We start from the raw sequence: 25,697 nt of genomic DNA on the forward strand, positions 1-25,697 counted from the left end.
AATTCTATTCTGTGTCCTTTTGTGAGTCGGCTGAGGGGTGGGAGTGCGTTCCACAGTGTGGGGGCCAAGGCTGAGAATGATCCACCTATGAATTTGTTTTTTGGTATGACTAGGGGGCCGGCTAAGCTTGATCTTAGAGTACGTGCAGGGTGATAGGGTTTTAGTTTGTCTTGAAGATATTGAGGTCCGCTTTTATGCAGTGCTTGGTGAGAAATGCATAAGGTTTTGAAGGTCACCCTTCGGGCAACCGGAAAGGCAGTGGTCTCTAGGGCCAAGCGCTAGTAGCACTTTGGCTGCAGTGTTTTGTGCCCTTTGTAGTATAGTCAGTTGGTATGCGTGGACTGAGGTAGAGGGGGTTAGTGTAGTTCAGTCTTGATATAACAATTGATTGGACCGCGGAACCGCAGAGAGTGTTGGGAAAGGAGAGATGTGGATAAATGCACCTAAGAGTTTGAAGGTGGTAGTGGCAGGACTTTGAGACGTTGACTTGACGCGAGGGGGTTAGGTCAGAGTCTAGGGTGCATCGAAGGTTTTTTAGTGAATTAGAGGGCGTCAGTGAGTTGTCCATGGCAGGTGGCCATGGTACTGGGTGTGGAAGAAGTTCAGCGTTGCCACTTACCATGATTTCGGTTTTGGAATGGTTTAGCAAGATGTGGTTTGTGGTCATCCAGAGATCTATGTCGAGGAGGCAGGAAGCAAGGTCAGGTCGGCAGTTGGGTTTAGAGTTCAGGAGTTTTAGAATTAGTGGAGTGTCATTGGCGTAGCTGTAGCATAGGAAGTGTGAACTCATTATCCATGGAAGGGTGGCCATGTAGAGGTTAAACAGGAAGGCTGGTAGGCATGCTCCTTGTAGAACTCCAGTGTCGACTGGTCGGGCTTTGGAGGAACAGGTGGAGAGTATTTGGTTCCTATTATTGAGGAAGGATGCTATCCATTTGAGAGCGGTTCCACAAATTCCCAGGGAGTGGAGGCGGTCAAGGTGGTTTGGGTGATTTGTGTCGAAAGCAGCAGTTAGGTCAAGCAGGATTAAGGCGGCGCATCCCGCAGAATCTGCCGTGTTTTTTAGGTCATCCCAGATTGAGCGGGATCTAGGAGATTGTTGGCTTCAACAAAGGCATTTAGTTGGAAGTAGGCGGTTCGGTCAATGAGTTTGGCAAGGAACCTGGTGTTTGGGATGGGGCCGTAGTTTATGATCTCGAGAAGGTTTTTTATAAGAGGTTTGACATGCACCGTTTTGAATGCATCAGGAAAAATCCCAGAGGGAAGGGTACCATTTATGACGGTTCTTGCGTGTTCTCCTGAGCAGGTAGATGCGAAAATTTATTGTGGCTGGGCAAGGGTCCAGCAGAGAACCGGAAGGTTTGCGGGCAGAGAGAAGTTTCAGAAATTCGTCAGCTGATATTGGACTAAAGAGTCAAACGTTGGTTGGATAGTGGTCGCAGGCGGTGGGTTGGCCAGTATGGAGGGCGGGTTGCCTGGTGGGTGTAAGAGAGCTAGTTTGTTGGTTAGAGCGTCTGTTCTTTCGAGAGCTGTGGCGTAAAAGTGGAGAGAGAGTGAGTCGCACAGCGATTGTGAGGGGGCCGGGGCGGTGCATGATGGTTTGGTGAATTTGTTAAGTGGTATTGCCATAAAAGGGATATGTATCAAGGTATTTTTAAACACAATTTGCCCGCTGGTGATTCTAAGACCAGCTCTTTCCCATGGATAGTTCAGCCAACTGTATGGGGACTTGTGTGGTACATTCAGTTCCCCAACAAAACCAGTTCGCCCTTAATGCAAGGGAGTTATTAGTGTATGCCCTTACAGCACGCTGGAGTGAAACCCTAACAGACCCTTTGTACAAATTCCTTCTTGTACAAACAGCTTCTATACAGGCCCACAGAAGGTGGGGTCTGGGTCTTAGAGTCACACGGCCTTTTAGTCTACCCCCATATATGAAAGGCTACATATTAAATAAGGCTGGGTATTTGAAGATGTGTGAAACTACTCAAACCTTCTCCCACACTTTAGCTAGGTTAAAGTGTAAACGACCAAGTGTTTTGAATTCTTAGGTGGTAGGTAGCACATTTTGAGGTTATCAAACTATGGGAGTATATTAGTTTACTTACCAATAGTGTTGACATTGCCCTCTTTTGTTCCATATCCGACTTTGCTCTTGCTAGCTACACAGCAAATTTACACCATTGAGAGTTGGCGAACGTCAGTGCAACCTAGTTGCACCTCTTAAGCAGGAATCCTGAAACTCCACACCAAAGCTGGTTATGAAAATCCTATTTAACAGACTTCCCTGAAGATCCACATGTAACTGGAGCAGACCATTGTCACATGAGGGGGAGGGCGGTCCGTTACACTGACCCAATCACAGGGAAGCAAAAGAGTTGGCCACTATTCAAAAAAATAATGTCATCTACCTTTGATACGCATGAAGGAAGCTATACAAGGACGCCATGGTTTGTGTTTTTTTACCACAGAGGGAGAACTGAGCGTTCTCTAAGGGGCATAAGAGCCTGTGTGCCTGTTCCCCTTTTTAAAGTGTTTGTTAATTCTCATGCAACCTCTGGAGAATTCTGGCACCCAGCTATGCAGCTCTCGTTGCAAGAACTCAAATCTCTTCATGTACTGGTGCTCTAGTTATCAAAGGTTTGAGGGTATCTGTCAATGATTTTACATGGATTTGGGGATCAAATCTAAGAGCAAGCTGACCAGGTCTCAAGATTAGGCAAATGTAGGAATGTTTAAATTTGCAAGAGCCATAGAACACAACTGTGGATCGTGTGTTCACTGTATAGAGAGGTACAGCTATTCTCACTGGTACAAATTGAGACATCTTTAAGGGAAGGTGGGTTGTTCACTAAAGGTGGAGATCTCTATGAACCCAAGTATATACTCTCCATTTAAAAACGAACTTGCATGTCAACTATGAGACCAAATTGCTGCTTGGTACTCGCCATGAACAGGCCAACACGGTGTGCCAACTAAAGATTTGATTAGGAACTTGTTCTATGTGGGCAACTACTATAAATTGGTTGGCTCACCTTCGGTCACATTACAGATTATCGGTATGCCCCAAATAAAATATATATTAAAGAGCAGTTATACAACTATTCACCTCGAATACAAGATACAATGCCTTTAAAACATTGGGCAAGTGCACACCTACAGCTCTCCCCGACTGAGGGAGCAGCAGGATATCTTGCAGGTTCAACCAACAAAGGCTGTTCCCAACCAAAGCCAATATTTAAATCACGTCCTGCATTCAGTGTTTCTATTACAGGGGTGGATTTTAAGTGTTACCACCTCAAGAGTTCATAAACGTTCCTGGAGATATTTGCAAATAAATGGTTTGCATGTTTAGCAATGATGAATTCACAATAATTCTTAATATTCACTCCTAATAATTAAATGTGGGTCCTTAAAACAATCCTACAGATATCGTTTTTGCGTCATCTATGTGTAACTTGGGTTTCAAACACGTGTTTATGGGTCCTACCAATAAACTTGGTGACATGCTTGACTTTATCCTGCTCGCCGAGTGCTCCGGACTGACCCTTTTATTATCCCTTTCCCATTAAAGTTAGTTCTGTCAACAAGTCGTCTGCTACTAGAGGCCCTTTACAGCGTAGGTGGCATTCAGGTGAAGTCGCCACTCGCCCACCTGAGTGTTGGTGTAACTTACAACTTGCACCAAAGAAAGCTGGAATGGAAATGGCAAGTGGCCGATTGTCCAGACCACTGCAATCGAACATTAGGCCACTTTCTTGTGGATCAAACTATCACGCTACCCGGTGGTCAGTGGTTTTGCTGGCCTGCTGGGGTCACTCAGGGCTCTGCTTTCCAGTATTCTGTTCAATGTTTACATCCAGCCCCTTGCAAGGCTCACCCAGTCTCAAGGATTCCTAGGTTATTTGTGATAACGCCCAGTCTTTTTAGATCTTACTTGGCCGGATGCCGCTTCTTTTGTTAGATCTTACTCAGCCGGATGCAGCTTCTTGGCTTAGGCTTTGTCTGCAGTGAGATGGAGGAGTAACAATTGGCTGAAGCTGAACATGGACCGACCACCACCCTCTGTGGACACCTTTCTGACCCCCTCTTGCTTGGACCTTCCCCTAGGCCGGTTTCTGTTAAAGACCTTGGTTTTAAGATTGCTGCCTCACTATCACCATCAGTAGAATGTCCAGTAAGTACTGTGCGCCAGTCAGGTCACTTTAAACTAAGTTCTTCAGAGAGTTCTCCCTTATCTTCTGGAGTTCGATGCAGGCCCTGACAGTATTTTCCATGATCTTTGGAATCCACTGCGGCCCAGAGTGGCCACGCAATCAATCCCCTTAACGGATCCATATTCCCCGTTTTACGCCAGCACCATTGGCTCCCAGTGCAGAGCCAGATAGACTTGTAGACCATGGGTTGCTTTATTTAGCAAAAAGTCTGCTTTTTTTGGTGTAAGCTGCACATTACAAGAAAACCTATCATAAAATGTTACTTACTCCCCCATATGCTTTAAATTGGAACCGAAAATAAAGTAACATTTTTCATCAATTGCATAGAATTCACAATGAGTCTTTGCAAGTAAAGAAAAAGCATGCCTTGAATTAAATGATCTACTACCCAACCACCTCCAACCAATCATTTTTTTAAAATACATGCTGCCCCCCACCCGCTGTAATTTAATGTTCCTAGGACAGGATCCCAACGGGCACACTTCCATACAGAAACAGCAGCCATTAAGCGCAAGATGCAACACAAATACATCACATCTGAATAACACCGACCCCTCACCCATGTAATGATGCATCTGCGCACAAAAAAAAAATATCAGGAAAACGCTTAAAATAAAAGAGGAAATCTGCTCTACACCCAAAAAGCACCCCAGCTATCAATTCTTCAGCAAGAAAGGCAATTAGAAACAGAACATTGAGGCTAGGCACCCACACCAGCCGAACGTTTTAACTACCCCCTTACAAAAACAAAAGAAAGTCATTGAACCGGCAGTTAAGTGTTACTTGCTTTAAGTAGCGCTAGCACCCCATCACACTAATTCGATAAGAAGCATTGCACTTATTGCTTACAGGGGTTTAAGAGCACAAAAGCAGGGTTCCAAGTGCTGGGACATAGGAGCTATTTAGCTGCTGCTTCCAGAGTTTGGCATCTTAAAACAAGAGTTACTTTTGGCACACAGGCTAACCTATACGACATTGACTTTGAATGTACGAAAATGTAAAAGAAGGATTCCACACCTGGGACCAATGTATAAACATAATGGAGCATTCATTATTGATAGTTAAAGTGTACATATCATGTGAAAGTCTCAGGAGGATAGCTCAGGGGCAACGTGTTCGCCTTTGAAGCAAACACCCCATCGTGGAAAGATCTGACCAGGAACCGTGCTACAGACTGCATCTGGGTGTACACATGTCCTCCCTCCACCCACCTTGAAAAGGGGAAAACCACCACAATGATGGTATCTATATCCATTGCACCTTTCCCCCATATCTGCATAATCTATATGCAGTTAACAGAGCGGTTCCATAGAGCGAAGAAATGTACCTCTTAATGTCATTGAATCTGAATGTCAAACTGAAAAGTGGCCATAGACAAATTAAAATGCAATGCTGGCCTGCAAAAAAAGTTGAATAGAGATCATTCAATATTAGCAGCAAAGGGCTTGGATTAGATCTATGGTATGGTCCATAGATTTTAGATAGATAAATACTCATGATCTAGACAAACCATTTGAAGCAGAATGAAAAGCACAGCATTCAATCATTGTGCTTACCTGGGTGTAGAAGGGGCTGATTTTGCAGCAGAGGTCTCCGGTCAAACGCAAATTCATTTTCTTGTTTTATGGAAGTTTGGCGGAATGATTGGTAACCACCCCCACCACCAGGACCACCTCTGGGATTATTCCTCTCAGGAGAGCAATCAACATCAACTAGAAATAAACAGTAAGAAACGCAACATAAGAAAACGCCTAGACATGCTATACCATAAATTGCGCTGGTAGAGAACAGTGATCAAGATGCTGTAATTTGAAAATGCCCTATCCTGTGGGCTTAAGCATCAACCAATACTTGGATGTTGTAATACACAAAGCATTGTAAACTGTTTTAAAGAGTATCGATATATGCATCAACAGTGCTTCGCGAAACCCTTGTTAACCAAAGTCACTCATACACCCTGAAAAACGTGTTATCGCCTCACGGTGCTTTTAACAGACTTGCTGTTATTTCAAAGCAGTACGTGGGCCGTCTTACGTCACAAAATCCGCACGTCTGGGAATTACCCCAGGTCTTACCGAGAAGTAAATCAAACTTGATACACGTACACAGAAACCAGCATAGCGGCAATGTGAAATCTACAATTCAATGACCGACTATCCAGTGTTCCTGGTATGGCTAATACAACACTCACTGTCAAAACCACCAAAAAGAATAACTATGATCAGGAAGACAACCCGGCGTGCAAGTTATGCGTTTGGGTTTTTTGAAGGAAATGTGTGTTTAATACACGAAACTAGAGAGTTCTTGAATTGGGGCAGAGGAAAGATTCTTGGTTGATGGTCCATCAATGCCACTGCAGGTAAGCTGCTGCTACACGGGAGTGCAGTTTCCTCAAAATGACTGACAAGGTTAACTATCCAAATTGTCACGTAGTAACAGGGGTGCCGCATAGTGAGATAGTATATATTTTCTGGATAGTAATAAATTGGCTAACTCAAAAGCCAACTCGTATGAGAAGAGAATCAAAAAAAATCAGCTGGTAGTTCCTTGTGCGATTTCATTTACCCTCCACCCACACTACCATGAACTTATATCAAGTTCAAAGCAAATATTAATGTTGCATTGCTTTTGAGTGTATACACGCCATTCCGCCACCCATCTGCCAATACCACCTAAACGCATTGAAAACGTTACGGCACAATGGCAAAAAAACAGAGCCGCCTTCAGGCACGCCAACAACTCCGTCCACTGTGTTACGGGCCAAAAAGTAAACCCCAAACGCCCACTGCACATACATTATACCACGCCCGTGACCCCAACGTTAATGATACATAGATTGTGCAACCATCATACATCCATTCAAAAATAGTTACCATCGTGGTTTTTCCGTAGATGTGCATGCACATCCGTTCTTTTATATTCGCAATCCCCAAAAACGAAACTCTGAATACCCCACGGTCGAGTACACCTCCCCTTTTAATTCCCCCCAAAATGACTTAGTATTAACCATGTGATTAATATTGGTATATACCGACGGTGTTTGATTAGATTTTAAAACCCTCCAGCCCCCACCAAAGGATCACAATCCCAATACCGCGTGCCCCTCCTATCAACTCACAGCGACTACGGAATCCCCGGCCTTCATCCATGGCGGGCACCGAACAGGCGGCCTAGCGTTGCTCCGAGCTCGTCCTCTAGCGCCGCCTATAGCCACTCCAGTAGTTATGCCTTCAATCGTCGTCAGTGTAGGCCGTGGCGCACCAGCTCCCCCTTCAGCTCGTTGACCCGCAATTAACTCACGTCCACCAGCGACTGCACGAACCTGCTGCTGCCTGTACCGCTGCAAACTTAAAAATGCAAATTAATAAGGGATTACGAGTTAAAACGTCCAAAAGGTCATAAAAAAATAAAGAACAAAAGCGGCCAGGCCGAGTGAAAGCCACGCAGACGCTGGATCAGGGAGGAACAAAAGCTTAAAATGGAGGAGGGCGCAGAAGAACGACTCTGAGCACAAAAGTGAGATCTTGTAGACTGCAGCGTTCTGACCGGCCCGCGCTCTTCGAGCGCGCAACACAAGTCGCGATTTGAAAAAAAAATCCTTCCGCCGCCCCTTTACGCACTCGCAAAATGGCCGCCGCGGGAGTGTTTCCTACCGGGAACACGGCGCAGACAAGCAACGAGGGCCCTGATTGGTGTTTGCGTGGAGAAAGCGGCCTGGCATTGGGCGGAGGAGTACTGGTTCCGGTTTAGGTGATGATAGCCTTTTTTCCTTTAACAAGATAGTGGCGCCGTCTGGGCATGTCGTTGGTAAACATAGAAAGAGAAAACAGAATTCCGACCCGGAGTTATGTAGAGTTATTGTAGTGGCCATCTTAAAATAAGTTTGCCAAAAAAACAAACCAATTCATTTTTTTCAGAAGGGCTCAGTGGGACCATTCGAGAAGAGCAGCAATCGTAATATCGATTTGGAGGAAGTTCTTTCAAAAATAGGATTGTAGCAGCAGAAAGTTACCATCCTTTCTTTACAATTTGTTCTCGGACGAATCCTACTTTGTGCTAAAATGAGAATAATTATAAGACAATACCTCCACTAACATCACCCTAGTAATTAACTTTTATGGGGCCATTTCCATACAGGAGCCTTTCCTTCAAATTAAATTGCTGTAACCCTCCCTTTTGGAGGTATAACACCTCCCTTCGGCACCCACAATTTTTAGTTAGCAAACCTTGGCAATGGCAATAGTTTGGGGTCTACTGCTGTTCTATGCGTTTATAGGCACCAGGGTGCAAGGAGGAGAGTGTAACATTTCAAAGTAGGATGCATTAAGGGGTGCAGGTGTGAAATAGAATGAGAAAGGGAATAGAGCAAGGGAAGAACTTATTGGTATAGGATGCCATTGATGATGAACAAGATGACATTTGAGCAAAAAGGGTGAGAGTGAGTAGGGCAAGAAATAAAGCGAGAGTGTGAAAGGAAGGATGAGAGGGAACAATGAGAGGGGGTAATGTGGGTGAGAGAATAGAAGGGGTAGGATGGATGGGGAAATAAAGGGTGTAGAGTGAGTGGGTCTCGAGATAGGTGTAGGGTACCGGTGGGGTAAAGCGGTAGGGGGGGTAAGGTTTAGTATTGAAAGAGGGGGTAGGATGGGTGGTGTTATGTCATCGCCCACACCATATATCACCACACATGGGTAGTGTCGTCGGTATAAATATGGCGTGACTAGGGTGGCCAACTTTTCAAAATGGCTTTGCAGGACACTACGCACAGAGGCTCAAAAATGAATGTGGCCATAGCTCTCAACTCACACGCTTTTGGCGGGTGTCATCCGCCTTGTAAACAGCTGACTCACCCGCCCAGCCCCCTGCACGCTCATTCATTCCAATGGGCGTTTCACCCGCCAAAAACAAAATCGGATGTTTTCACCCGCTTTTGCGACACAAATGGTTTCGAGCTATGTGTGATTTTGTGCAGCGCCATTAGTTCGCGCCAACAAATGGATGGTTTTGTTAACATATAACTGTTGTGATGTTTAAATGTCCGTTCATGGTGGCCATCTATGTATGCTGAGTGAATGTTGGTGCTTGGAATGATTGACGGCCCAGGAGAATGTTGATGAGTGTTTTCTGTTGAGCGTTCTGTGCGTGTCAGTTGGGGGGCCTGAGTGAGCTGGCGTGTGTGAGGGTGGCCGGTGGGTGGTCTGTTTCATTGTATTGTATTCGTCATTTATATAGCGCCCTTTCCCCATATGTATGGCATCAATGCATTTTGTGGTTGGAACGCCCTCGGTGGCCGCAGTCTGTAGGAGGTTCTAAGAGTTTAAATTAAAGATACTTGTGTGCATTTTTGTCAGGTTAGGACTTGGGTGTGCTGGCTAGACTCGAATAAGCAGCCCCAAGGTCAGGCACGTGGGTGAGTGCTGTTGGTGGTTTAGGATAGAGTTCTAGTGCTGCAGATTCACTGTGTGCCCAGCTAGACCAAATTGTTTTTTGTTGGTCGTAGCTACTGGCAGCAGAGTTGGGATATGTCAGGAGTTTCAGTGTGGACGGCTATGTGTGCTGCTAGACCAGACTAGCATAGCCATAGCTGCATTCCACTGTGCATGGATCAGTGGGCGTGCCTGTGGCCTTTGTCCACAGACGTGGTGTAAGGCATACGTACCGTAGGCTTGGCTGGGGTCCGACTGCAGTGTTCATTTTCTTGGTCCAGTGTAATTGGCTGGTCTCGCTATTTGTGGTCTCCCTGGAACAAAAATCTGTGCAGAGGGAGAGGGCCCAGAGGGTTGATGGGCAGGGGTAGGCTTACCTGCACTTGACCAAATGGTCAGGGTACTAAGAGCGGGTTATGGGGAACCTGGCTATTGGGAGGGTCACCTAAAAGGGATGTTAGGGAGAATTCTCAGAAATGTGCTAATTCCCTTCTACCTTAGAGACCCCCAGCTCTTTTGCTGGACTTTAGGACTTTTTAATTTTTATCCTCATGTATTTTTCTGTGATTTGAACACTGTTTCTTTTGGTTTTGGAGTCTGACAAACTCCATAGGCATCACCATTTTACATGGTGACACACAGCACCTTCAGTGCAGTGGCACAGGGAAAACTTTCAGATTTCCCAGAGGTTTAAATACCTTCTCTTGGTTAAACTACTGTTTCCAAGAGCAGTAAAGTGAAATTGACTTTACTTACAGGTGTAACTTTCTAGACCCAGCACACACTATATTACAATAGGGTGCTGGAGGGGTTACTTAGTATCCCCTTTGTCTAGTTTCTCATTACCTTTTCTACAATTAATGGCTGGCGGCAGTGGTTTACGTTTTACTACCATTGAGTGTTTCTACTGCAGGCTGCAATTGCAGCTGCAGTAAAGCACCAATGGGTGCCCATTTTGTCAAAATGGCTCCCGGTCTTCTTTTTTCACAATTTCTTGTTGGAAAAGGCCTTCTTGAGATTTACTCTGCGCGGCAAACCAGTTTTGGTCTCTTTGTTCATTTTGTTTTTGGGGGGCTACAGTGCTGAAACCCTCCTCTGGCTCCAGCGAGTCTGGCAGGGCAGGAAGTGAGGGAGATGCCCAAAACTCCCGGACTCGGGGTTAGCTAGCCTTGTGGTTATAGCCCTAGAGCTTCCATCAGGGGCTACAACCAAAAGACCCGGGGCTATAGCCCCCTTAGCCATCCCCTAGCAACGCCTCTGGTGCTTAGTCTCCTTAGTTACAGGAATGCACCCGCATTTGATTGGCCGGCTGTCTGTCCTTGAAGGACAGCCACCCTACTGTGTGATTGACAGCTAGGCTGCGAATGAATGGGAGAAACCTGCATAAAAGGCGAGGTCTTTTGGACAGAAGGCTGAGTCGACCACTGGATGAAGGAATCCGAATAAGAACTTGGAAGAGACACTTGCTGCAACTCCTGGACCGTTGGTTTGCCCGATGAAGCCCTGCTGCAGTTCTGCAACTCCGAATTCGGCTCGTCTAGTGAAGCCCTACAAAGGACGACTTCTCCCCTTGGGTTGGTGGGACCAATCGATCCCAAGACAAACTCCTCTGGAAATACTCTCAGAGCTGGCTGTACTTTCATTGCTGTTGCAGGAACCGATTGCCAGGGAGAGGAACACCAGAATCGAGTGCATCGTCTTTAAGTCGGACCCGAGCTCCAGGAAGATCCTCCGGACTCCCATGAAGCAGGACTGACCAATCCTGAGCCACCTCAACAGAGTGCTGGACCCCAAATGCGAGGAAAGTCCGTAAGGTATCTGAGAACTGCTGTGGTGTGAAAGTGAGCATCCCCCCAAATGCAATAAGAACTCCCCAATGAGAGTCAGTAATGGACACACCCCAGGAGGGAATGAGACCAGGACCAAATGCGGGTGAAGGTAAAAAGTAAACTTTATCCAAAACCAAAATAGGGCAAGCAGAGAACTCTGCAAACTCCGAGAGCGCTCTGCCAAATGATAGAAAGACATTCATATTTATTACAAAATAACATCATCAATGAGGTAATGTGTATGGGGCATATAAATCGCTTGGATTGGGTTGCATAAACTAGGCAATATACAATGTGTAAGTGCTCTGCTTCAGGATTGGTGGAAGTCCATGTGGTGCCAGTGCGGGGTGCACGGATCAGCTGGGCTCTTCGGGGTGGAGCGCAGGGTCAGGTGATGTGTTGAACTGCTACAATTTACCCCACTTGACATTTGCCCTTGTGGCCACACATACTTCAACCATCCTCTATCTAGTTGAACACATAATAGATATATTACTAGCCATATGACCTGAACCATAAAAGTGAGACTACATAGGTCCAGGTGGCAAACTTATTCATGCGATTATGTTGTCACACTCCTCAACCATTCCTTTACATTTCTTAAGACCCTTATTTATTGTTTGTTATCATGAGACAAATATATTGCCACACAGGGGGACATGGGTCTGGGGTGAGCTGGGGTGGTACACTGCACTGTTGCATTACATTGAAGTTGCTTCAAAGGGCATTGATGTGAGGGGCTTGTTTCCCATATTTCTTTAACTAGATTTTCGGGGTGCGCGGCAAGTTCATATTGTCATCACGAGTCAGGAGGTTGAGGGAAGGGTGGATACTTGGTGCAGGCTCAGCGGAAGGGTGAGGGAGTACATTTGTAGCATCAAAGAAACAAGGGCCTTTAGCCATCAGCCTGGAATGAGGGGGGATGATGGTTGGGGCTGGGTGCTGCAGGAGAGGGGAGAGAAGGCCCTGTGGCTTGCTGCCGGTCCGTTTTGTGGGGTTACATACGAATCATTAGGATGCGAGGTAGAACTAGGCCAGTGTGGTTGCAGGTACAATGAATAATATGCAAGCTCTGATCATAATATAGGTTACACGTTTATGTTTATCACAAGTATCATGTTACAAAATAAACTCTATCTACAACAGCCTTGTGGCTTTACCGTTTTTGCATTATACACATTTTAGAACTGTATACTTAGTTGAATATGTTTGAAAAACACACATATATTAGAAAACCTGTGAGTATCTGGATAGTGTACCTTGCATCATATCGAAAAAGTAAATTAACATATCATACATCAGTGCGAGTGTCTGGCAGAGAATAAGATTTGCACAACAGTATGGGGCATAGGCATATAACTAATAGCTTTGTGCGCAGCAAAATAGTTATAGATCTTATTGTTTAGTTTCATAGAATCAGCCCCTTCATACACAACTACAGGAGGTGATTTATAACCTTTACAGAGGGATTAGCGTTATGGGTGAACCAGAGTGGTACACAGGTGTGGGGTATGTGTCTGTTACTTCAAAAGGAGAGCAAGGTTGGGGGGTTATCCACAGTGTATGTCATATATGAGGGGTCTTCAAGGGGACGGGATATGTTTGTGGAGATGAATTGTTTTCCGCAAACCCAAGCCTTTGCCCAGTCATTCACAGGTCAACGATGAACTGCGGAAGGTGAAAGATACAGTGTTTGTCTTGTAGCTTATTCGTGCCTAGTCTCCCGTGGGTACAGGCCTACTGCAGGGACGCAGAGGGGAGGAGGGTGAGGGAGATGACTGGCTCGCTGTGCGCGATCTCGAGGGGAGAGCCGCAGCTCTGCAGGCAACCTTTGTCCATGAGGCATGTGGTACCATGTACAAAATGGAGTCTGGTTGTGGTACAAAATGGAGTCTGGAGTCTCCTCCATCCCAAATGGAGTCTGGGATGGAGGAGAGGGGTTCCTGAAGACCTTTCCTCCCATACATTCCCCCCTTTCATTACTTAAGTAACAAATATTGTAACTCATCCTGCCTTTTTTACGCTCCTCTCCCTCAGCCACGGCCTCATCCCATGCATGTGTTCCCTTTTGTGGCATCCATGCCCTGCACACGGCTCTGAGGCTCTACCCTACTCATCTGTAGTACAAGTCATGTAGATACATCCCCCATCTCCCTCCAGATCCACCCATACCTCATTGTACCAAGCAAGCTCCCGGGGTTCCTTTATTGTGGTGTGAAATAATCTGTCTACAATGTACCCGTTGTTGTATATGGCTCTAGGCCTGTATTATGGTCCTGAGTTATCCCCATGTTTGTACTTGTGCCTCTTGTGTCATGCGTACCACTCCTTTTGCATTGCCCATTGTCACCATCATCATTGCACTGTTAGGTACTGCATCTGCGCAGCACCTCAGATCTAATTGGCATATGCAGAAAAACAATGGTGGGTATTAGTAATTTGACAGCCATCCCGAGCCAGGAGGGATCCCACGAAAAAATGTCATCGAACCAGGTGCTGGGCTGTACCCCTCCTTCCTCTTTCATCCGCTCGCCAAGGTTATGTACAGCTGCCATTACGTGGGACAAGGTTCCATTGTCTGCATCTGCAGAAGGTACGAAAGTGCAACATGCGCTCCCTATTTTTCGGCAAACACCTCCATCCATGGCTGTCAACAGGTCTAGAACATACCTGTTCTGCATCGTCATCAACCACAGGGCCCTTCGCTCCACCTTGATCACATTAAACCCCTCTTCTGTGTCATTTGCCAATTGGATCAGTTCCCAGTGAGTGATTTGGAGACATTTTGTGTTGGCTCGTGCTTTGATGCTGGGAACGAGGGAAGCAAAGAATGTCTAAGCATAATTGAACAACCAAATCAATCTGGAATCTGTGCCAAAAGTTCAGCAGATGCCTTGTAGATGTAGTTTGATGATCTCTTTTTTCGTGAGACTGTGCTCTGCATGCTCTCCTCAGATATGGCACAGGTGGGAGCTTCTTCAGTTCATGGCACGGGTTCTGAATTGTTGGCATGCAGCAGCTTTTTCTCCCCTTGGATATGACTTTCAGGTATCTCCATCAGGGTGGCATGCAGCATTGCCAGAGAGCATGTGCCCCTCCATGACTGTGGAAGGTGCAGGTACGCCTGTTTGACGCAAATCCAGTAAGTGTCCATGAGTGCAGCGGTTCCTTTTTTCATATCTGGAATGATGAGCGTTTTGTTACAGTTTTTGTTTGTGCTAATATTTACTTTTCCCTCTCCATGGAAGAAAAGTTCATAAGGTATTTCTTTCTACAGCTTGAATGGCTTTTCAAGGGACGTTAGTTTTTCGTCTGCCAGCCCTCGTAGTGCATATGCTTTGCATGTTATCTGCTCGTCTTGCCGTTTATTGTCCACATATTATGTTCCTTTTATCAATAGAAAGGGTTCTTTCAGGCATATCACTCCTTTGGGTTTCGAGTAACAAGTCTTTTCGTTTTGCAGCATTTCAAAGGAGACAGTGTGCGCTTGAAAAGTATTTTTAATTCTGCATAGTGCAAGATGAAGGAGACATTGTGCATCTGCAATAGGCGACTCTTGTGGTAACAGTACTTTAGGAGTACCAGAGGCATGGGGTATTAGAGAGCACACATAACAGCTCTCAGTTGTTTGCTTGGCAGTATAGCTCATATCTGCGTACCATTTATTGGACTGGTGTGGGTGTTGTGGGTCTTCTATTGTATCTAATCCCAGCCTGTGGTATTCATCGTACTTTCTCCATCCCGCCCCATTTATCGTCTCTTGCCGTCCCTTGTGTGACCCCAAGTTTTCTTTTCAGCCTGCTGCATTAAGGGTACTCCACCTACCCCACCCCCCTTTTCCCACTCATTATATAGGGCCATGAATCTCTCTGCAGTTTTTTCATCATCATCCACCATGCACCTCGTATTGTTCAGTTGTGTCAGGTGCAAGTGATGGGTCGGAATCATCATATAACCAGAGTGATTCAGGGGTTCTGGGTCATTCATCTCGTACACGTTAAACTCAGAGTCATTATATGGGGCAGTGGGGTTCACTGTCATAATAGTGCTGGCTGTGCTTTTTGCATGTTGTATGCCATTCCTCTGCTTCCCGTGTTCTCAGATCAGTTTTACCCCATCCCGGATAAGAGGTGTCCCCTTTTTTACCATGCTTGTTCCATTTACCCCTCATTTAGATCTATAGATGTAAATGCTACAGCCCAATATACTACCAAACCAAACAACATTGAAAAGAATATTACTGTGCAACAAAACAGTCCCCACTCGTAGCTGTATCTCCTTAAGTCAAAATGAACATTTCAATTTCTATCTATTGTAACATTGTTGACATCAGGGGCCTCCTCCGTTGCCATGGTTACTCCTATAGAATGAGACATAAAGGTGCATTAAGCAGACACATATATGCTTACTTTGTTTTTTTATAGATCTCTTTGTTATATGTAAATTTCTGTGCATTCCAAGTGAAGTTTACACTAACTTCCATTTCTTTCATTATCTTCATTGCAGAGAGATAGAGAGAGAAAGAGAGAGAGTGAAAGAACATTTTGATCAACTCTGTTCATTGCAATTTTCTTAGTGTCGCCACCTGCAACATGCATCTCTTATCTTTTACATCACATGTTTCATCTGTGTCACCTCTTCTGACCTGTCTTTCTCTACATCTGGTGTTACACTATCATATGCTTTTCGTACGTCGGACAAATGTATCCAATACCTCAGCCCTTTTACTTCCACAGCGGTGGGTGTACAGTACTCCACTTCATATGGGCCATGAAATCTTAGTGTATTCCACCGACATACGAAACTCCTTACATATACCATCTCCCCTGGCATGAGCTGACCTCTAGGGCTATCAGTGGCTGGTGTTACAGTGTCATTCGCAGCTTCTTGTGTGAATGGGGGTGCAAGCTGTTTTGCAATCATACGCGCTGCTTTTGTGAGTTTTGTCAAATACTCATGAAATTCTTCCCCTAGTACTGTTGCACTCCTTTGCGCATCAGATTGTCTTCGTAGTGGGGAGTGTGCTGTGTGCATGTGTCTGCCTGTCACTATCTCGTAAGGGGACAAATGGTGGTCCTTGCTGGGTTGGTTTCTGTATGGGAGGATTGGTCCAAGAGACCCCCCTCCCCTGCAGCCTCTCCCCCTTGTGAAGTCCATGGCTCGTCGGGGGGTTCCCCCTGCCACCAGGGCCCAGGTGGCAGGTGGACCACTGGCTGAAGACATTGACCAAACATGCTGTATTAAGCTAGGCCCTGGAAACCATTTTGTGAAATCAAAATGGTTTGGGCCCTGTGCACCGCAGCGTGGCCCCCACCCTTGGAGAGTCTCACTTGTCCCTGCGGCCGCAGCTCCCTGGCAGATCTGCTGAGAGCCCGTTCCCACGAACAGACGGACATGAGCTAGTGCTAGATGCAAACACTGTAACATTCACCTTCCGCAGTGTATCACTGTTCTCAGTATGACCCGGCCAGCAGGGCCGGGGTGGAAAAGAACTGTAAAATGGTCCCCCAACAAAAGCAGAGCCCCCAAATACTAATGAGCAAAACTACCTGTGATGAAACTCTTCTCTCCATGACCTTTTTTACTAAAACATGTAACCTCCATGAAGATGGCAGAATGTGTGTTTATATGGCATTCTGGTTGAAGTACCCACATCCCCGTAGCTATGCACAAATGGTAAAAGTGTCCCAGGGTTTTCATGTTATATGTTTCGCCGAAAAGAATGCACCCCAAGGTCCCATGCCATAACTGAACTAATACTGCTAGAGTGCAAAGGAAGACAAATTCAACCCCATTGGGAGCTCATGTAAATGGTGCACGAAAATGCACAATATGTATGTCCAAGCTCACCATGTGTCACTGCCATCAGTCTCATTGGCCAGTTGTTCCTGCGTGCTCCACCAACCTTACTACTACCTCGCTTACCGCGCATGTATAGAAATGTAACAAAATGTTGTGGTTACTAAATACTTAACATATAGGTAACGCATTTGAAATGGCCATGTAAAAGGCACTAACAATGTAGAAAACATAAGCTTCGAAAAGACTCAATGAGTATTGTACATTATATGAATGTTTATGCCTCTTCCACACGAGGAAAATACCATTGTGTGCATATCCAAGGCCATTCCCCCTTCCTCCCCATTGAAGCCTGCCAGACGGAAAGCAGAGGCCTGTGCTGCTCTGCTTCACCTCCCCCAATTCGGCTGGGGCCGCTTCAAACATTCACGTTCCCCCGCAGCTCCCAGGGCTGCGGCCAGCCACCTGAATTATTTACAACCCAGCAGTAAACCCCGGCCATGAACGCAGGCCCGAAGGCGCCCTTTCTTAGGCTCCACGACCCACCAGCGCACCCCAGGTTAATGGCCCCTGTAAAATTAGGACACCCAATATTATAGCAACACTGTAGGAACACATTCATAATGACTTCTAACGGGACATGATAACTTGGACAGCTCGTCCCTTGCCCTGAGACCCAACCTCGCGACCTATGATACCCGGTCAACAGGACGATGGTAACCATGTACTGATGTATCACCAAAAGACCCCACTCTAGGTGCATTCCTCCTGTGTTGCATTAACCTGTAGAATAACCTATTGGAAGATTTACCGGGGAAGATAATATTGCAATGTTGAATGAATGCGGTGTGCGTGGCCTTAGGGCAGAAAGCCAAGGAAGACGTTCATCACTGACACTGGTAACGGCTGGCACAACAACACCGCCCGGATGAGCCCAGCTGACCTGCCCGGCCCGGCCCACGTGGGTAACCAGTGACGTCCACCAACCACGGCAAACCACATCACAGCTGCACCTATAGTTAGTCGTCGCCACCCAATCCCCACGAACTTGTGCCCCCTATAGTGTGTAGGTTCTTATGACGCATTTTGTAAATATATACGCCTGTCTTTGCTATTGTCAGGCAGAGCGCTCTCGGAGTTTGCAGAGTCCTTTGCATGCCCTATTCTGACTTATATAAACTTCCATTAAGCTCACCCGCACTTTGTCTTAGCCTTATTCCCATCTTGGGAGAGTCCATTATTGTCTCTCATTGTGGGGAGGATCGTGCTATCTGGGGACGCTCGCCTTCAGTGGTGACCCCGACAGCGTGATGATTATTTTTTCTTAACATATATATCCCTACCGTCCCCTTTGGCACGAAAATCTCTGGTCGAAAAGGGATACGCACGGTGCGCCGGCTCCGGAAGGCTGCCCGCCAACGGCGACCGGTACGCTCAGAAGTGCGCACTCAAGAGAGAGAGGGTACGGGATCCCGGTTGAAAAATCCCCTTTGAGTACCGCTCGCCGGGGCTAACCGTTGAGCGTACGGCAACACTGCCTGGACGGACCCAGTCCGGAGACTCTCGGTTCAAGACGGGCACGTGAGTATTAAGTGCGAGCGACCATAAAGGGAGCAGGGGAGGAAAACAGGACAGGGAACAAGGTTGTTTGAAAGGGGACACTTTGGGACTACTAAGAACCACTCTAGGCTTTCTTTACTTTTTCTTTGCATATGGCCATTAGGATCAAGAGGTGAAAAGAGATAAAGAGACGGGAACCTAGCTCCGCGAGGGGGTAGAAGGCGGCACCGCATAGTGCTATCTTGACTAGTACTGGGAATATATGAAGAAGTGGAAAATGAGATAAAGGTGTCTGGTAAAGGAAGACACGGTGAATACATTAGTGACTGCTATTCTTTCTATTCTTCTCTCTGGGTTTACGGGGAAAAAACAGGGTTAGTACGAAAAAAAAAAAAGGATAATCTAAGTAGAAAGACGAGTTTATATCAAAACTACAAGACAAATTCATATCAGATTAAGAAAGAAAGGGACAGCTAGCAAGGGAGGAAAGGGATTACCAATTGAGCTGTGAATAGAATGTTGCCTATGGGTGTGTACGCGTCTGTCATGATGCCTACCTCCAAGGAGCCAGGTCCGACCCAGCAACCCCAGAGGCAGGCATCATTCCCCCCAGGGAAGTTCCAGCGGGCCCAAGCTGGGGCCCTTTGGACGCTGTCCTGGCGCCTGAGGCGCCAGGCTCATGTTGGACCCCGGTCCTGGCGCCTTAGGCGCCAGGCTCATAAAGCTGGACATGTGTTCAAGTGTTTTTATGTGCACTTACCTGATGCAGACCATGCTGCTACATCCAGGCCCTCTTGAGGCCTGAATGGGACTACTTTACCTGTGGGACTACTTACCACCCGGGTGTGGTCGGGGAAGGATACATACCTGATCGGTGGAAGGATACATACCTGGAACTTCTTCCAAAGCTATTTAAACCCCACCTGAACAGCCACACGTGCTTCGCGTTGTTCTGCACCTAGCAGCTGGACGCTCACTGTGTCAGCTCCTGCTTCTGGACTTCAGCCACGCCTGTCAGCATCCTGGGACACCTGCAAAGGGTGATAAGAAGAGAATTGGAGAGGAAGAAGGCCTTACCTGCTAAACCTGCATCACGGAGACATCTCACCGATGATCCTGAAAAGGAAGACATCATTTTTAAAAGCATTTCGCTCCGATCGCTGCAGCGCTGCATTTCACTCACCTTTCTTGGGCGCCTCCATCTTCAGCAGCGATCATCCGGATTCGCAGCCACTTCCCAGAGCCTAGAGAGAAAAAGACAAGAACACAAGGTGAGAGAAGGAAGGGAATAGGAAAAGCTCAGTTTCCTTCTAAGACTTACCTGTTGGGTCATTCCCATTTCATTTCGGGTCTTGCTGCTTCCAGGCATTTTCCGGACCCCGGCCCCTATGGGGAAAAAAGACAAAGACATTAGATGAGCGAATGCAAAAACATTACCTGAGCGCTCATCTAGGACCTACCAGATCTTTACTGGAACTGCACTTTTCACTTCGGGTCGGCGCCATATCTCCGGCATTCTGAACCCCGGCCCCTATGGGGAAAAGACATCAACATTAGCGCTTTGTTGCAAGAAGTCTCCAAAGGAATCTTCTTTCATCACCTGAAAAAGACAATGAACATTATTATTTAAAGCTTGAACTTTTGAACTTGCAACAGAACTTTTACAGCGCCTTACCAGTATAATCAAGCTTACCTGAACTCCCATCCAACCTCAATCCAGTGAAGTAACTGGGTTCAACGCGCCCCTGCGTCAGAAGCAGGATGGAGAGCTCGTCCTTTCAGACCTTAAGGTGAGACTTCACGGGGGATCGTGGAAGGGTATCGAGGAGGGTTGGAAGGAAGTGGGAGGCTCGAGCATTATTCCGCCAGATTGTAATACTCCCTTTTCACATACAGGAGGATATTCCTGCGAGCCAGATTAGTCAGAGTTAGAGGGGCCCGTCCTATCCATCTTCAGAGCCCTGCGCTTCACCATTGAAGAGGCATCAGCACTCGAAACCAGGCCAGCGCCCCCGTGGGAATCAGGTGAGCGTGACAGAACGCGAAGCCTACCCACAATTTCCCACCCGGGCGCTAAGGAGACTTCCGAGACTGACCAGCTGGCCCAGCTTTTGGGGGAATTACGGGCAGAGGTGCACTCAGCCCGCCAGGAGACTAACGCTCTCAAAAGAGAACTGATCCTATCCAAGGAAAGAACAGATGACCTGGCCAAAAGGTTATTGCAGGCCCAGGCAGGGCACATTCCTTTACCGAATTCCGGTGGTACTTCCACATCAATGGGTTTGAATAACCCGGTACAAATCAATCTACCTGGACACATGCCTTTGGCCCCGCCTGAACGTTTTGCGGGGGATCCCAAGAAATATGCCGTCTTTATGAACCAATGTCGTTTACACTTTCTATGCAGACCCGGGGCCTTCCCTAACAACCAGACCAAGGTAGCCTTTATACTATCTTACCTCAGTGGCAGTGCTGCCGATTGGTCTATTCCTTTGGTAAATCAGGATGATCCCATTCTCCAGGATTTTCAGAGCTTCCAGGCCAGCATGGAAAGATTGTTTGCTCGACACTCTCAAGGACAGGCCCTTGATAAAAAACTGCTATCCTTACGACAAGGTAATCAGGATCTCCTGTCCTACATTGCCACCTTTAATAGACTGGTTGTGGAAACTGGATGGCCAGAAAATAAAAGGATCACATTGTTTCATCGAGGCCTGCGCGGAGAGCTTAAAGATGTTCTAGCTCAGATAGTAAATCCACCCCAGGTCTGCGCAGACTACATAGACTTTGTGGTTCAACTTGATCACAGACTTCAAAATGGAAAAGCAGATTGGTTCAAGTACGAAACTCGAGTACCGATCCAAACCCATGCTAACTCCAAGAGCGCCGATGTATCCAAACCCATGCAAATCGGCGGTGTTAAAGGACCATTAACGCAGAAGGAACGAGAGAGAAGGCGGCAAATGCAACTTTGTCTGTATTGCGGGGCTTCCGGTCACTTTCTTCGAAATTGTCCGGTTAAACCACCTAAGAAGGTGGTTGGAGCCACTGATAACGATTTATTGACACCTGATTCGGGAAACGACCTAGCCCGACAAGCGTAGGGGTCCGCCTGCCGAGCTTGAAAACAAACTCTTTGACCTCGCATTTTGTCATGCCAATGGTGCTCGTGGACCCAAAACAGCCTCAGCAGTTGCATGCTATAAAAGCATACATCGACAGTGGAGCTATTGGAAATTACGTAGACCGTGAATTGGCTTCCAGGATTAAGCTCCCTCTCCGCCCGAAAGTAACCCAAGATGTCATTACTACAGTAGATGGAACCGAAATAGCCTCAGGGCCTGTAACGCATTCCACTGTTGAATTGACACTGGTGGGTCAGGATGGACATCGGGAAGCAATCGTGTTTGATGTGATCAAGGCCCCACAATTTCAAGTAATTCTTGGAATTCCTTGGTTAGAAACACATAATCCAAGAATAGACTGGCGAGCAAAGAAGATAAGTTTTCCTGATTGTGAACCAACTTGTAATCCAAGAAATCCAGCTATGGGTTTAGCCACAGCAACTTCCACCTCTGTACAGCTGCCGTCAGAATACCAAGAATTCCAAGACGTTTTTCAGAAAGAACAGGCTAACACGTTACCTCCCCATCGATCTTATGATTGCCAAATCGATCTGGTACCCAATGCTCAACTACCTTGTAGTAGGATTTATGCTCTTACAGAACCTGCATTTGCGTCAGTATTTAGATCAGTACCCAGCCAATGGTTTTATTCGCCCGTCCAAGTCTCCTGTCTCTTCAGCTTTGTTCTTCGTGCCGAAAAAAGAGGGCGACCTTAGAACATGTATAGACTATCGCGCCCTAAACCAAATAACGATTAAGAATCGTTATCCTCTGCCCCTGATCCCTGAGCTTATCGACCAGGTGAAAGACGCTAGTGTGTACACCAAGTTAGATCTCCGAGGAGCTTATCACCTGGTGCGTACAAAAGAAGGCGATGAATGGAAGACTGCATTCCGCACCAAATTTGGGCTCTTCGAATATCAGGTGATGCCCTTCGGTTTGTGCAATGCACCTGCCGCCTTTCAGTACTTTTTTTTTTTTTTTTTTTTTATTATTATTGACTTTAGTTTTGTAAAGAAAAACAAACTTTTTTGTCACATTCAATTCATTTGCACTCCCCAGCCCACGTCATGCCGTTATTCTGTTTTCCCTTGAATTAGGCAAGCGTGGGCATGATGGATCATCTAAGGTTAAACCCTGTTTTTTTTGGCGAGCTAATGATTTACAATAGTTTATGTCAGTATCATGTCCATAAAGTTAATCACGTTACAGGTTAGTTGTGCATTTCTTCCCGTTATCAGATACGACCACCATTCTTCCATATTGCCGTTTTTAGGGGAAAAGCGTTCGAGATGGAGGGTACGCTGTACAGAAATTTGTGTGCATTCGATTATGAGATGTTTGATTGATTCAGGTTCCTGCTTACAGAAGCGACAGTTTGTGTCGAACGTCATGGGATCTTTTATTCTTCTTTTATATAGCTTGGTGTTGGACAAGTTGAGACGAAGCCTTAGAAATTGATTCCGATGGTATTGCGAGGGAAACTTGGACAGATATTGCGATAGGTTACCTCTTTCCTGTTCACTCGGTCCAAAATCTAGTCCAGAGGATAGTGCTACACGCCTTTCCGCATTTTTTATCCACTTGTATTGCATGAATTTTGTTTTTGCCTGTTTTGGTATCCATAGTACCAAAGGCATTTTTATGTTTGCTTCTTCCAGGATGCTTAATAGATTTTCTTCCCAGCTTTTTAGCATAGATGCAGATGCGTCAATTTTTTTGTTAGCCAAGATTGTGTAAGCAGTTTCTACCGGCACCATTCTGATTTTTCTCAGCAGTAGTATGGATTTCCATTGTAGGGTAGAGTGCAAGGAGTCGAGGCCAAGTTCGTGTCTCACAGCCACCATTGAGACACATTGTGGTAATTGAAGAACTTTACGCCAAAAACAACCTTCAACTTGTGCCCATAGGCTTGCTCTGATATTCCACCCTGTTTCACTTCCAAAACATATTGCTGGGATCACTTTCTGTAAGTAAAAGGTCATTACGGGTTGGAGTGAAAATTTCCCGTAGTTTAAATGTAGTTTGCGACCTTGTAGAGCGAACATTTTCATTCGCTGGGTGATGTCGTTTGTCCAGCTCCACTCTCTGATTGATCTATTGAATGAAACACCCAGGTATCTGATGGCTTCTATTCTTGCTAATATTTCTTTTTCGATGTGCCAGTTAAACCTCGGTTTTTTTAGGTTATTTTCTGATCCAACAACCATCACTTGCGTTTTGTTTGCGTTTATCCTTAGATGGTTTTCTGTTAGGTAAGTTTGCAAAGCTGTTAGTGATTGTTGTAGACCTATTTCGGTGCAATCAAGCAACACTATGTCGTCTGCATAGATTATGTGTGTTACATGTGTGCCATTGATTTTTGGAGGAAAGCACCTCATTTGAGCCAACGCTTCGGGTAGATCTGAGATGAAAAGTTTGAACAGAGTGGCTGCTAGTGGGCATCCTTGCTTCACACCCTGTGTAGTTGTTATTTCATCGGTTAGTTCGCCTTCTGCATTTAGACGCACACGGATACTGGTTTTTGTATGTAGTGCCACTAGTGGGGCTAGTAGTTCGTTTGGGCATCCCCATTTTTTCAGTTTGTGCCACAACAGGTTCCGGTTTATGCAATCGAAAGCCTGTTTTAGATCTATGAACGCTAAGTACAACCTTTTTTTTTGTTTTATTGCATTTAGTTTGGCCAGATTTAATAGTGCTAAATTAAGTTCTACTCCGACTCCTTTGGTGAATCCAGTTTGTCTCTCATCATATATCTTATTCAGTTTTGCCCACCTTTCAATTTTTTCTTGGAGGAAAGTGGCAAATATCTTCCCCATCGTATCAAGCAGAGCTATGGGGCGATAGTTTGCAGGATCGTCTTTGTTTCCTCTTTTAAACACTGGAACGATTATTGCTTTCGTCCATGAGCAAGGAATTTTAGATGTTCGGGCAATCTGGTCGAATAGCACCTTGATGAACTTTGACCAGCTTGTTTTGTTTGTTTTGAGCATGATATTGGATACTCCATCGGGGCCAGCGGCACGTGATGATTTTAGCTTCTGAATTGCGTGTGAGATGTTCTCGAGTGATTCTCTTGTATCCCAGATATATTGATCTGTTTTTAAATTTGAGGTTTTATCATCACCAGTGTTGTTAAAGACTGTATCGTAATGAGTTATCCAGGAGGATGCATTCACACCGTTTGCTAGATAATTGGGTTGGTTCAGGCAACCATTATTTATTATTTTCCATATATTGGAACTGTCTTTTTGAATTAGGAGACGCAGCATTAGTTCTGCTTGTTCCTGTCTTCGAGTGGCTTTGAAGGATTTCAGCCAATTCCGGTATTTTTGACGCCTGGTGGCTAAATGTTGTAGTAGGTTTGTCCCTCCGATGGATTTTAGTTTTTTTAAGTCACTGGTAAGGAGCTTCTTTGCTTCACTTAAAGCTGGACTAAATGGATGAGTGTGGTCTCTCACCGTTTTCTTGTTTGTTTTTCGGTGCGGGTCCAGGAGAGGAGTATATTCTGTGTGAAAGTTTGTGGAGCATGCCTCCATAAAAGCTAAAGTTATTTTGTCGATTTGTTTGTTAGTTATTCTTAGACGGTTTAGGGAGGAGTTGATGTCCAATTGCATTGGGTAACATTTTGGTGTTGTTATTGAGCTCGTAAACCATGATAGAATAAGTGGGTTATGATCACTATTGGGCATTTGCTTTACTTGTAAGTCAGAAATCAAGGCATGCAGGTTATCAGATGCC

General features: G+C 45.8%; 1 protein-coding gene across 2 annotated transcripts in view; it reads right to left on the reverse strand.

Annotated features, from left to right (window-relative positions):
• The window catches only part of HNRNPUL1 (heterogeneous nuclear ribonucleoprotein U like 1), a 116,336-nt gene extending 108,490 nt beyond the window's left edge, over positions 1-7,846 (reverse strand). The window contains exons 1-2 of one of the 2 annotated variants that reach the window (XM_069644404.1): positions 7,336-7,846; positions 5,774-5,929 (exon numbers count right to left, since the gene is read on the reverse strand). In XM_069644404.1, the coding sequence (XP_069500505.1) occupies positions 5,774-5,929; positions 7,336-7,366 (187 nt within the window). In that variant the 5' untranslated portion in view covers positions 7,367-7,846. The remainder of the gene's footprint in view (positions 1-5,773; positions 5,930-7,335) is intronic. The other variant, XM_069644403.1, reaches the window with a different exon arrangement.
• Positions 7,847-25,697: the final 17,851 nt, after the last annotated feature.

Source organism: Ambystoma mexicanum, chromosome 2p, assembly GCF_040938575.1.
Source record: "Ambystoma mexicanum isolate Mex_15411 chromosome 2p, UKY_AmexF1_1, whole genome shotgun sequence".
NCBI classification, from domain to species: Eukaryota; Metazoa; Chordata; class Amphibia; order Caudata; family Ambystomatidae; genus Ambystoma; species Ambystoma mexicanum.